Source organism: Uloborus diversus, chromosome 5 (assembly GCF_026930045.1).
Source record: "Uloborus diversus isolate 005 chromosome 5, Udiv.v.3.1, whole genome shotgun sequence".
NCBI classification, from domain to species: Eukaryota; Metazoa; Arthropoda; class Arachnida; order Araneae; family Uloboridae; genus Uloborus; species Uloborus diversus.
The window spans coordinates 119,073,615-119,088,543 of record NC_072735.1 but is presented as its reverse complement, the minus strand read 5'-3'; the positions used below and the strand labels follow the sequence as shown (position 1 = coordinate 119,088,543).

At 32.4% G+C, this 14,929-nt stretch overlaps 1 protein-coding gene across 1 annotated transcript; it reads left to right on the top strand.

Moving 5' to 3' along the window:
- Window positions 1-234: 234 nt before the first annotated feature.
- Window positions 235-14,273, top strand: LOC129223098 (ras-related protein Rab-18-like). Its single transcript, XM_054857665.1, has 5 exons — window positions 235-264; window positions 2,530-2,602; window positions 3,432-3,550; window positions 9,689-9,814; window positions 13,436-14,273. Exons 1-5 carry the CDS (start codon window positions 235-237, stop codon window positions 13,541-13,543), a joined length of 456 nt encoding a protein of 151 aa, XP_054713640.1. The 3' UTR covers window positions 13,544-14,273.
- The last annotated feature ends 656 nt before the right edge of the window (window positions 14,274-14,929 follow it).

Here is a 14,929-nt window from a genome sequence, read left to right as displayed (position 1 = left end):
GATTAAAAAACTTAAATTATCTTTGCAAGACAAATGTTAGATATATTATTCATCTTTTAAACTAAAAGTATGTTTTTAAAATTTATTATAAATAATTGCTCTGTATTTATTTGTTTTATTTTAATTACTATGACTTACGCCAATTAGTACTTAAAGGTATTACATTTTTCGATTTTTATCGATATAGTTCATGATTACTGTACGTTAGTAATTTACTGTAAGTTTATTATGTATATGGTTCATTGCTACATATTAGAAAACATAGTAAGTATTGATAGCTAATACGCTGTCTTTTTAATTTCCTTTTAAAAACTACCAACCTCCCATGCTCAGAACATAGTCTAAGTACAATCACAACAGAATCCTTATGTCTCATTGCAAAGTTGTACTGAATAACTAAATCCTCCTGCTATACCTCTTGGTTCAAAGCCATTTTTTTAGCACTGGTAAGGAAATGAAAAATTTACAAAAAAAAGTAAGAGTTCAAACAAAGGTGGGAGAAGTTTTAATTACAGAGCAGGTGGCTGCAAGATTGTACACAAACAGGCAAAAGCAGAAAAAAATAAATAAATACACATAAATTAAATAAATTAAAAAAAGACATTAACAGTAATTGATAAAATAACTAATGAAGTGGGGGTGAAAATTAGTGGTTCTCCTAGTTGTTCATCCAGCAATTAGTGACAGGGTTGTTGTTAAATTTGTGGAATTCAAAGGTTTAATCACTGAAATCTCAGCTGAAGGTGAATATACTGAGAAGTTTGCTACAAAATCATCTGCCGAATTATCTATCCTATGTGTTCCCCAAGAGAGACAACATTGATGTTGTGCAGGCATCACAAAGTTGTAAAAATACTACCTCAGCCAAAACGCAAGTCTTTGCCAATGCGCCTTTTGTTCATAAATTAGGTTCTGTAAACATTTTTTGTGGTTTTTTTGGATTAAAGTTTTTATCCTCCGATGCAATTATACTCAATTTTAAAAAAATTTCTCCATTAGTTAGTGTAGTTCAACTTTAAACAGCATATACCCATTTTACCCCGGTGTATACCCATTTTACCCCGAAGCACGGGGTAAAATGGGTATACACAGGGGTAAAAATAGGTATACCCCTTTACACTAAATTTAAAGTAAAAAGTTAACACAAACACTGTCGAAATTAGACCTAAGATACACAATGTATAGAATATTGAACAGAAACACAATTATATTTCATGATATTTCTGCTATGTGTCATTGAAATCAAAAATGCTGTTTTTTATACCCATTTTACCCCGGGTGACATTATAAATTTAGATTTTTGAAACATTTTTTTCTGAAATACTTGAAATCTTAATATATAATGACAATTAACGCAAAATTGCAAAACTTTGAAGGGTCAAAAAATAAAAACTATTTTTAATAGAGAAAAAATACTTTAGGAGGTTACTTAGGACTATGAAAAGTAGAAGTATACAAAGTTTCATTGAAATCTGAGATGGTGGGTATTGGGGTGTGGTTGAACTGACACCCCTTTCTTAAAAGACATAATTTGTAATTCTCTTGTAAGAAAAAGTTTACACGAGAACATAAAAAAGGCTCATTGCTACAATTGAAAAAAGAAAAAAACGCGATGTAGTGAAACTGCGAAAGTCGAAGCGCGAAATAGCGAGGGACGACTGTATATTGTTGGAAAGAGTAGAATTTTCTGCTTTCTACGCAATTTGTTTCCATGCTCTAACTTAAATATGGCGGGAGTTTTTTACCCACTGTTTTCCTTTTGACACCACTGGATAGAGCAGCTTTTTTTTACTCCAGATATAACTCGACCTATGGTCGAAAAACTAAGCTTCTATCTCCAAAGGAAAAAAAGTTACAATTCATTAAAAATCCAGTTCGAATAATCTCATCTCCATTAAAATTATTGATGTTTTATTTAGCGTTGCCATAGTTACGTCTTTTCAATTCGCTTTCTTCTTCTTTCTTATTCAAACTTGAAGTGTTTCGATTTTAAAGGAAAATCTTAGACTCAACTCAATTCAAGCCCTGAGCTAATGAGCAAAATATATTGCTAGAGACCATGAATATGAAAGAGACTTTTCAAACATACAAAACTACAGTTTTAGAATGCTTAGGAGCCCCTTAGCCGTTACGGCTCTGCAAATTGGTACACAAGTTATTTTGAAACCCGGGGAAGAGGTGCTTTTTGTTCCAAAGGGAGCTCATAATGTATTTTTACTCCATTTCATTCTAATTGACGATTTAATTCTTTGGGAATCAAATAAGATTTCAAAGCAATCTTCGGGGGTTGGTGAGCGTTAGTGAGCAGGGGGCAGAGCCCCCTAGTATTTTAAAATTTAATTAACCTAAAACTATAATGTCCAGATTTTATAGATTTCTGTATTTTGGATGCTTGCATTTTTGAGTTTCAACCTGCATCATGTAGTTTGAGTGTTATTTTTTCTTAGTAAACGATCTATTAAATGAGAAAAACTATATATTATTATTTTCCAGCATTATAAAATTTAAAAATATATTTGAAAATTTTAGGATACTGCTGGCTCTGAAAGATTTCGAACCTTAACTCCTAGTTATTACAGAGGAGCTCAAGGAGCTATTTTAGGTTTGTATTTTTTAGCAGTCTAATGTCTTTTCAAACTATAAAAATGCTATAAAAAAACAATAAAATGTGATGATCTCTGTCTGTAATCAATGAATAATAAGAATAGGCACATCAAGGCCAAATAAGTTTCCCATTCTCCATCTCTTTCCCCTTCTCATTTTCATGGTTTCAACCTCTATTAGTTCTTTCCCCACATGACTTTTGCAGCATAGTAAAAACAAATGTTCAAATGAAAATTGCAAAATCATTACACTGTTCTGTAAGAAACACTGCATCATTGGCAGTTACATTCTGCTTCATAGAAAACTTTTATATTAGCATCCAGCTTTGATGATGCACTAATTCCTTGAAGTGATAATAAGAATTGTAGACGCCTTTTTAGATTTTCTTCTAATATCACGTCTACTTTTGGTGACAGGTGTTGCTAAAACGAAAAATTTAGCTCTAGATTTGTGAGACAATATTAAGGAAATAACTGAGATGTGAGAACAGAAACGAAACCCATTGGCTTAACTGAATAAAGGTAAGAAAGAAATGGAATGCTATGATAGCAGTGCATAAAAACAAGAGTGGAGCTGTTATCTGTCTTATGGTTTCCATAGAGATGACGCAAAATTTGTAACCTTCCTTATTCGCTTGGTTTAAAGAAATGTTTTTACGTGAAATTCCATAGTAACTAGGTTTGGAGATAGATTACAATTTACTGAATAATCATAATCAAATAGGTATTAAGTACTTGTGAAGTTTTTTTTTTTTTCTTTTTTTTTTTTTCTTTCTTCATCCATACAAATTTGATATTTCTCATTAAAATGCTTATTTTGTTTTTTAGTATATGATGTGACAAATCGACAAAGTTTTCAAAAGCTAGACCAATGGTTATATGAATTGGAGACTTATTCCACAAGAAGTAATATAATAAAAATGCTTGTTGGAAATAAAATTGATAAGGTAATTGTTTCTTTGCAGTCATGGTTTTTTTTTTCATTTTGTTGTACATTTTTTTTAATGTTTCATTTACTTATTTATTCTCTTAATCAAACCTTATGTAACATTAGCATTGAAGATCACATGCGAAATACAAATTTATACTACTTAAATCACTTAACTTGTATGAGCTCTTATAATTCACTTGTTTTCATTTTCAAAATTATGTGATTGAATATAAGGTAGCACAAAACAATTATCTTGAGTCTGCTAGAGTTAAACAATGGTTTTTACTTTGTGTTGGTGTGACATCAATGTTTTTGTAAAAAGATTTTACCATTGATGTTTTGCATCCATTTTTTTTTTTTTTGCATCAATGTTTTATATTTGAACAAATATATCCTAAAAAATATTATTTACAGTCATGATTAAAACTTTATTATTAATTAGCTATTGCAAGATCTACCATACTGGAAAAAGTTTTCTATTGTTAATTATCTATAGAAGTAAACTTATTGTGCAAAATAGTCAACACTCTTTTTTTTTTTTTCCAGTGCTCTGTTAAAAAGAATATTGAGCATTTCTAAAGTTTTCCCCAAGTATTATCATGAGTTATTTATTATAGTTTTTTTCTAAGATATATGTGGACCTATATCATTGTTCAATAAGTTGGTTTGAAAAACTATAATTTTCCTTTAAATGTGTACACAGTATGCATTTCAAGTATGTAATTTTTCAAGACACTATATAATTGCTAAAAAGTATCTCACCAAGCATGAAGCTAGGCCTGTTAATTTTCACAAAGGGAGGGGTTTGAATGCTTCTACAAGTTTACCGGGGGGGGGGGGGAGGAACCCCTCACAAGCATTAATTTTAAATCAAATTGCCAATCCTAGTATGTCATTTATACACCTGTAAGGATTGCTGTAAGCCCCCCCCCCCATTTCCTAGAATTATCGAATTTTAATTTTCATACTTATTAGATTTAAAATTCTTAAAATTTGGTAGTGTTCTATGTTTATCAGCATAGAATCGACAAAAGTTCTGAAATGGATTCAATCGGAGTGAAGAAGGCAATTGTTAAAGCTTGATAATCAAACAATCTGAACGAATCCATTCAGCTTACTCTTAAAATTAGGACAAGTTCTCTCAGTATTCTATTTTTAAGATTTCTAAATACGTTATAATGTTTAGATAAGATGTAATTTTGTTTTATGCTTTGCTTGATGGATTTCCATCATCACATACAATAGACCATTATTTTATGCCAGAGTTATGTTCCACTGAAATGCCACGTAAATTAAAACTGTTTAGTAGTGTAAAAATAGGGATTAAGTTTCATAGTCATGACTAATTTTGTAATAAGTTTAATGTGTACTTATATCAATATATATGCACAGCATGCATAAAGAAAACATAACTTAATTTAGTGCTTATAGAAAGGTGCTGGCTATGATAATATTTTGGCAGTCATTAAGAATTTTTTTCTGTAGTTCTTTGCGGAGCATGAATGCATCCATGATCACTTACGTCATTTCCATGATCGAATCTTCCTTCACTAACAAATCAAAAAGATCATTTGCTATATTGGCCAAGAAGACCAACTGATATGGAATGGTTGGCCCAGGAGAAATGAACAATAGAAACTCAATTTTAATTTAAATAACAATTTATTCAAAACTAGTGTAAAAATGTAAATGGGAAAAATACAATTAAACATTAATGAAAATCACATCCTCTATTAACAATTCAAATAAAATAATACCCCTTCTCCAAGCCCCCCAACAAACAAACATCACAGAGAAATATCACAAGATTCAGTTACACAATGCCACAACAATGGTAACTGTCCAGAAAACTATTTTGAAAAGTTCATACCACTGGCAGTCCATACTTAAAACTTGGCATGCAAAATTACGACGGCAACATCCATCTGTCAGATGTTCAGACGAGTTGAAAACGTCCACTTGTGGACAGCAAACCAAATCCATGGTTGTTCAATCCCAGGCACACCCATGAAACAGAAGAGGCAGCACAGGAAATTATTTACCCTGTTTTAGGCAAAACAGGAACCATCTAGTAGTGGAAGATTCCTCATTGTATACTAGATTCAGTCCAGCCTGACCGACTCTGTAATCGGGTATATGCCAGGCAAACCTTCCGGCCCTGTTAGGCCTAATTCTTAAAACATCAACTCGTCAAATTTAAATTCCTAAAACAAAACTCCTTCATTACTTTTAGGGTGCTGTTTTAGAACATCCTGCACTTTTAGCAGGCTATTGAATCCTGTTATCACATTTCTCAAGATAAACTTCCACGTCCTCTGCGTGGATAAATCAACCTATGAGCCCACATGCTTAAATCAAAAACACACACCGTCTGCAGAACAGAACCAAATGATAAGAGATCGATTGATTGACTTGCTATTTAAGCAGTCTCAGTTACATCCTGAGCAGCGACGTGACATCGTCAAAATTTGCATATGTTGCATCTCATAGCAACTCAACTCAGTTAATCTTTTAACTGTTGTTATTTTTAAATTTACTTTCTGCAATGCTATCAGCAGAAAGATCCCCATCTTGTGAGGTCTGACGTCATGTCCGCTGATGGGCAAATCTGTTGGGTGTTTAGACATTGGGGATTTCCACTTACACTGGATATTCGCTCGCCGGTTTTCTATGACATTTAAAACGGGAATCTATTTCTAGGATAGTTTGAATTAACAAGTAAGTTTAAACATTCTAAAAACTTTCTAGCTTTTTTTTTAAATTGCTCCAAGAACATTAAAATTATATAGGCTTATGCCAACATGATATTGTCAAGGAAAGTCGCAAAATTTTCAATGTGAAAGTTTTTGGTTTTGTGTCATTGATGTCTGTATCCGCGTTGGTTTCATTCTTCTTTGTTATTTCTAAAAACTCTTCTTCCACTGAGTTGCAAATTGTGTGCATTTAACAATTTTACTTCTGGAAAGAGCTCTGTAACCTATCACATAAAATGTCCTCAGTGGCCCAAGCTCGATTATAAGCATGCCAAAATGCAGTGTATAACGTGTAATCTGCAATCTCAGAAGTTGACACTTTGGAAGATGGGAAAATTTTATCTGTTTGCATTGCCGCATTAGAGTAAAACCAAAACTCATCCGCATAAAGTAAAATAAAGGTGTTAGTTCTTAACCCGCGTAAAACAAGAATCTACTGGACATTTTTAGTGTAAAGTAAAAGGTTTACTTTTTTTAATTATATTTGTTATGCTGGACAGTGGCGCAGCCAGAAAATTTTTCTGGGAGGGGTTTTCAAAATCGAAAATTGTTGCTTTCTTTCCCATTTATTGACAATGCATAATTATTCATTCAAAGTAACTGCTTAAAAACAATTAATAATTCGTATTATCACTATGAAACGAAGAAAATGGAAAAACGCACATAATATTTACCATTAGTTTTACTTTAATCTTATATCCCTTTTTTGTGTGTGTGTGTTTTTGCGAGATTATTTAAAACCTCCTCCTCAAATACATCCATGTCTTTATGAATGTCAAATGCTAGCTAATGATGGTTTCAATCTTTCGATGAGAATTGGTTAAGAGCCTCAGAAAATCCGGTGCGGAAGGTTTTGTGGCATAGTACGCTTTCTGTCAACGGATGCCACTGTTTCCCACACTTTTTACTCATTCCCACGGTTCGAAGCCAGCTGCATCGAATTCTTTCAAATCCATAAAATACTATGTTCCACCCCCAAGCTGACCTTTGGCCGTTTTGGCTCAAGTTTAACATTCCGTTCCCAGGATGGCCACCTGCATTCATGGACCAGCTGCATCCTTGGGAAAGGAGAGAGAGAATCCCCGTTTATTTTCCAAGAAAAAGGGGAGATGAATTTTGCGGGGCTGGGGTGCGGCTGACTTGGAAACGAGGAGAACGATCAAAAACTTTGGAGAGGTCTGTCATGTTTTCTGACTCTCCAGAAATCTATCTAACTACGGATCAATTGCGTATTTCTGAATCTTGTAAATAGCTGTGTAAATAAAAAATGTTACGTTTACCCCTGGTAACTACTTGCTTTCCACTCAGCATGCCACACATACTTCCAACACGCCACAGTTTCCTCTCTCTAGATGTCCCTAAAAAGGATTTGTGCAGTGATGGAAGTGCTGAGGGACCATGATACCCTTTAGAGCTTTATTGACACCATTTTAGCTATCTTATACCAGGGTGGACGTGGTTTGCTCATCATGAAATACAACTTTTATATTTAAGAATTGAAAAGTAATTTCTGACTGCTTCCCGATCATTAAAAGCAGTAAGGTATTTTGTTGAAACCTATTCTGCTAGGAAAAACTCAAATACTCTGCTTTTTTCCCTTGATTTTAACGGAGGAAATGAATGTGCTTGTGTTCTGGGAGGAGTTTTAACCCCAAAACCCGTCCTGTGGCTGCGCCACTGATGCTGGATAAGAAAAACTGCAAATTTTTATTTTGTTCTGAACTGTAAATTTGGAGTAAAAGCAATACTGCAAGAGTCTGAAAATCTGTTACACAGAAAGAGGGATCTATGTAGTTTTGTCTGTTGACGTCTTAGGATTGTATAATGTGATCTAGTTTTAAATTTAGAGCAACACATTCTAAAAATGCCAAATTAATTAATAACATTTTTTTTAAAAATACTAAGCACTTTTCAAAATGCACTCAAAAGGACAAAATAACTTTTCATGATCAAAAAGGACAATTTAAGTATTTCTTTAGTTTTTGAAAATTCCAAGAAAATGACACCACAAACGAATAAAAGTGCAGCTCAAGTCAGGAAGAGAACTTCTTATCATTATTTTGCTTCCAATCATAACTTTGAGTGTTGAAACATGCATATTTTTCTTATTGAGCACGTTTGGTTTCAAATGACTAAAACCACAATTTTCTTTGTTTGTGGTGTTATTTTCTTAGAATTTTCGAAAACTAAAGGAATACTTAAATCGTTCTTTTTGATCCTGAAAAGTTATTTTGTCCTTTTGAGTGCATTTTGAAAAGTGCTTAGTATTTTTTAAAAAAATCTGTTATTTATTCTTTTTAGCGAAAATGTATTTCAGAAATAGAATAATTTTACCATCACAAAACTTCACCTTATTTTTTCATACAAATTTTCACTACTAAAAGGGGAACAACCTATATATGTGTCTAAAACTTTAAGCAACTGGCACTAAAATTTAATCCTTGTTCCTATCTAGGATTTATGCTTACTAATTTCATGCTTGCTTCAGAGAAGCCTTGATTCAAAATTTTCATTCTGATTGGTTGTTAACATTAATGTAGCAAGGCAACGACATTTGTAACAATGGATTTTATATTTAAACATTTAATGGGGAAATTACATGAAATTTGATATTTTCCATCCTAACCAAAATAATTATTTTATTTCAGAATTTTAATTTTTCAGTGTTAAGTTGTACCTTAAGATTAAGTAAATCATTTAGTGAAATCAAGTCTCTAAGTGATCTAGTTGCTGAAATGTAAGCAAAACCAGGCCTCAGGTTACTCCGTGACAAATAGGCCAAGTATAATAAGAGTGCTTAGAAATAAAATCAACGGATTTTAATCAATGGTTTTATTTTAAAAAAAATCAATTGATTTAAATCAATGATTTTTTTTTTTTTTTAAACATAAATCACTTGATTCTGATCATGATTTAAATCAAAGAGCCTGCCATCTAGTGATGAAAATATCCTTTTATATTTCTGCTACTTTTATTTCTGGCTTTTCTATTAATTTGTGCTTTTGAAGTAAAATTTTTAGATCAATAGAATGATTTTGGTACTGTTGCATTGAATAAGAAATGTATATTCAAAATAACAGTAGATAACTGAGTTAAATTGAAAATTCTTTAATTAAAAATTATTTTCAGCTAATACCAAAAATACTGGTATTTTACCTTAGCAAATACAGGTATTACAATATTAAAATCACTAAAACTACTTGTTTAAAGATGTGCCAAAGAGGAGGTGTTACTGTATACGGCTTTCAAATGCCTAAATTAAAAAATATATATATTTCAGTTTTTATTGTGTATTTTGACTCATGAAATTTGAAAATGTCAAATTTAAAATCTGAAACAAATCTTTTCAATCCTTTGTATAATACAAGTTTTATGTTTTTAACATCCCGTTATTTATTTAGGATAGCCGAGCTGTTTCTCGAGAGGAAGGGATGAAATATGCAAGAAAACATTCAATGCTTTTTATTGAAGCCAGTGCAAAAACATGTGATGGTGTACAGTGTGCATTTGAAGAATTAGTGGAAAAGGTATTTTTGTTACTCCTTAAATATTGAAATGACACTTCAATCTTCAATACTTTCTATTTAAAGTTCTCTAGGGAATCCATAATTGAAATTTTTGAACTAATGCACTAAGTACTTTCTAGTTTAGGAATGTGTATATTTCCCCCTGTTGATGTTGAAGTTGGTTTTTACAAGATTACTGTCACTTTCACTTATGTAAATTGCAGATTCTGTGAATATGGAAGTATGAAATTCTTGTTGCATCATTTTCCTTTTGTGAAATGACCCTGTTAAAATTGTTTTGTTTGCTTTTGGAAAGGTTTTCAATTTTCTCTAAGAAAATTTGAAATGGCTTCATGGAGTACTAATACTCCTTAGAGCACAAAATAATAACTTATGACTTATATTGGAATGGCTATTTGCTCTTTTGTTTCTCCTTCTCGTATTTATACCTTTTTTTTTTTTAAGATAGAGGGAGGGTCTAAAATTATTTAAGTACTTTCAAATATTACTATTTTAATCATTAAGTTTGTTTTGTGTAGCAGGGGTGGCCTACCCGCGGCACGCATGCCACATGGAATATTAAGAGTGGCACACAAAGACTTAATAAAAAAAAACTTTTAAAAAATAAGGGAATAAATGTAGTTTTTTGAAACTTTCTCAAATTAAAAACTCAACTTCTATCCAGAGGAAACAACCATGGGTGCAAGTTTGGTGATGTGACCAAGACGGAAAATATTTTCAGCTCCTCCCCCCCCCCCCCCCAAGCATGCGTACTTAAGAAAAAAAAAATTATGTATAAATGTTGTAGATTTTAACTGTGCCAGTTTTGGAATCTTGGTTTGATTTATATTTTAAGATTTTTACTTTTCTAACAACATGAACCTAATTTAAATGGTAATATTTAAGTGTTTTGATATCGTAACTCCGAAAACCTAACAGTCACCAATAATGGGGGTTCTGGGAGCTTTCCCCAAGAAATTTTTTCTTAATTGAAGTCCAAAAAACGCAATAGTAGGTCATTTTGGTAAAGTTCAGGAAAAGGAGAGGTTCAGCGACTCTCTTACATCATTTTTTTTTTAAACTGATAGTCCCAAAATCACATTATTGAGCAAACTTCAAAAATATTAGAGAAAGAGCGGGGAGGCGCTGTGGGTTCTCCCCGAAATTGAAGCTTTAAAAACGAAATTGTACTCCATCTTTCACAACATGTTATACGCTTTTTGAATGCATTATCGAAGGGATGAAGTTCAGGAACTCTTCTCCGGCAATATTTCGAAATTAAAGTTACAAAAACGCAATTTTTGAGAATGTTGAATAATGTTAGGGCTAAAAGCATTCGGCGCTTACCGCCATTAGTTTTTTTACGATCGTAAACATTTTTATTGCAGCAATAAAATCGCTTTGGACATAAGATTTTCACTTTTGCAACGTAAATCAGTTCTGATCGTCTACCCATGGTAGCGCCATCAAAGAAGAAAATTTAGGGGGAAGGGTATGGGCGACTAATGATAATGAACTGGCACCATTCCCCCCCCCCCCTCCAGTCTTTATTTGAAAAAGAATTCTTTTATAAGATAGCAGGTGGTGAAATTAGTAATACAAAAATGCTTCAGTGAAGTAGATATATTTTTTAAATGAGGTACACTATCCAACATTCATTAATTTGAAAAAAAGCAATAGGGAAACTGAATCCTCACCCCAGGGAGGGCCCCGGAATCACATCCCTCTTAAGGAACTTAAATATATATCAGTTTCGAAAAAATTTCGGAAGAGAACTCCCAAACCCCTTCCTCTGAGTTCACCAAATATCCCAAATTTTAGTTTTTAAGACTTCAGTTTCTAAATTTTTTCCTGGGAACAGTAGCCCCCTTACCTATATTCATGACTTATGACCATCCAAGAGTTTTAAAACTGTAATTTCTGAAACTTTTTGAAACAAGCTTCCTACTCTCTTCTTAAGTCCTCCAAAGATAGCCCAAAACAGAGCTCTTAAAATTTCAGAAACCAAAATATTTCGGGCTGGGCAGCGGATTCTCCCCCCCCCCCCCTTGTGTTTACTGAAAGCAGTTTAAGTTTGGGTTTAAGATTTATTTTTCTATTGAAAAAGCAACTCCCCTCCCCACATCGCCAAAGACAACAAAAAATTTTAAGACTTCAATTTCGAAAATGTTTCGAGAAAGACCCCCGAATTCCCTAAGTCTTAACTCACTCAAAAATAGCCAAAATAGCATTGCACTACTTCAGCATGGAGAAATTTTCCATGCCCCCCCCTCCCTCAGAACTCCATTATGTCATTTAAGTATAGCTTCAAATAGTTTTTAATACATCAGCTACAAAATATTTTCAGATTAGAACACCAAAACCATCCCTCATAAATTCACCAATGATTGCCTAAATTAGTGTGTTTAAGAATCCAGTTTCCGATTGTTTTTTTTAAACCTCCTCCTCCCCACTTTTACATCATTAAAATAGCCTAATCATTTTTTGACGTAATTTTTAATAGTTTGCAGAGGAGAAATACCGAACCACTGCTAGCTTCAAAAATGGCTTTCAATTCAGTTTATCGATATTTTATTCTAGAGCCTTAAGTAACTCAGCCCCCCCCCCCCCTTTTAGATTGTCCAAGATATAAACGTTTTAAGACCACAGTATCGCGGGTTAATTTGCTGACTTACCCTTACTCATTGCAAGAGCAGCGTTTTTTTCGCTAACTCATACTACAATTATTTCCTTCGTTCTCCTTCGTGCCTCCCCCCCCCCTCCCCCATATTTCTACTCTAGCGAGTGTTAGATTGAAAGACAGTAGAATTTAGTGATTCCTCAAGTTTTAGAATATTTTACCAGAAATATGTCAAAAATGCAGGAACAGTTGCCCATTGGTGTTTCAAACCAGCTTGAAATTTTCACGATTATTTTCAAAATTCCCATTTTGACTGAAATCTTCAAAATCCCTGATATTTTCCGTTTCACCTGGGATGTGGACGCCCTTTGCTGTGGTGTAAACATTTTATCCGGTCAGCAATCACTCTGCAAATTAAATATTGGACTCTATGCTAATGGCATTTCATCATAAAAGCACACGTTAAAAAACAATTAAAGAAGTAAAAGTATTGCTGTATGCATCAGAGGAAGGAGACAAACATAGTAAAAGGGGGGATAATTGCCTCTTACACCACCAAGAGAAACGTTCGAACTACAAAAGGGACCCCCATACCTGAAATAGCTTAGGGCCCTGTTAAGTCTAAATCCGGTCCTGATCGCAACACATAAATGGGTGGTTGCAAGGAGATTGGCTCACAAATCGTCTAAAATACAAAATAGTGAAATATTCGTTTCAATGAGATATACTTTAATTTCCTGCATAGTCCTGCTTTAATTTCTATTAGAGTGCTTGAATTCCTTTACAACAAAACTTCCGGTTCAACAAGCAGAAATTGTGACCCCTTGAAGTTTCTTGTAACAGGATTTCACTGTATTACTGACCCTGTAGTGCAGTCTTTAAAAAAATAAATAGCATTTATTAAAAAAAATTACAAATGTTGAAAAACTAAAAGTGGCACTCTTTCGAAAAAGCTTGGCCTTTTTGCCCAAAAGTTAAAGATTTTTAATAAACATTGTTTATTGTATTTATTTTTCCAACAGATCTTACAAACGCCTGGCCTTTGGGAAAGTGAAAATCCTCAAGGTTTTTCCCTCACAGATTTAAGTGCTAACTCACAAAGCTCTTGTACTGGATACTGCTCTATATGATTTTCTTTGAATTACTGCAACAGTAATAATTTTGTGATTTATGGACAAAAACATTGGAAGTTTCATCTTGTACTTTAATTTGTTTTGTTCTTCAAATTATATGCAACTTGATATATATATATATATATATTTATTTATTTACATTTAAAATATATAACTTTTTTTTAATAAATTAATTATTTATTTGTACCACAAAAAATGTTTGTATATTTCTTTTGCATCATATCCATAATTTTTAAACAAATTCCATTCATAATGTTTATGCAGGTTTTAAAACTTTTTGTTAAAAATTAATGTACGTTGTACAAGTATTTTTTTATCAGAAAGTTTTCTATTACCTGCTTCCAAAAAGTAGAAGCATGATTTTAAAAGTGGTTTTACAATCTTTTTCCAAGAAAATAAATTGAAGATTTCTTTCAAGGAATTTGATACTTTTACTGTTGTAGAAAAGTAAACCATTCAACTAATTTACTGTTATTTCTGTATGTACTGGCATTCAATTTATATTAACCTTAATTTTCATATGATTTGCATCTTTTGCTAGGAATAAAAATAACCTTTCTCACTTCTACTGTGCTTTTATGTTTGAATAGCATTTTGGAACCAAACATTTCTTTACTAAGATTTTTTTAGATAAAACTTTATGTAAATTTTAAAGTGATTTTCATAGTAATCTTATTTTTTGTTGTTATGCATCATATGAATGTAATTAAAAATTGTGTTAATGAACTTTCAGTTTATTTCTTCAATATGATATGATTACATGAAACATGCATCAAGTTTTAAAAAATGGTTCTGCTGTTATCACAGCATGACTAATGAATACCCTAGCAAGTGTTTGTCAAGTTTTCCCCAAATATTAAACATGAGTTTTATTTCTGATAGTAGTTTACCTCAAAGGTGTATAAACCTAAAATATTGCCCACCACTCTAAATAGGCAGTTGATTAAAAATCAATTACTGTACTTTATAGCTATACTCAGTATTAATTTCAAGTCACTATAAATATTTATAATCTTTGAATATACAGCTGTACTCTCTTAATATGATCACATTTAATACAAAATCAAAACTAAAAAGAGCATTTTGTTTTGTTCATTAAGTTTGGTTTGCTATCTATAAAGATTAAAAATTTCACGCATAATACTTTCATTAAACTGAAATTCTCGGTTAAGACGAACAAAAATCTCGGACCTCTTTACTTTCAATGTTTGTGGTTGAGTACTTTTTTCTTTTTTAGAAATTATTCATTATTTGTTAGGTATTAGAAGTCTCATTGTGTATCGAGAAAAAAGTATTTTGCGTAGAAAATAAAGCATGTACGTATGTTTACCTGTAGACATTTCAAATTACTTGGAGACAGTGGTGGCTTGTGCCTTGAAAAGT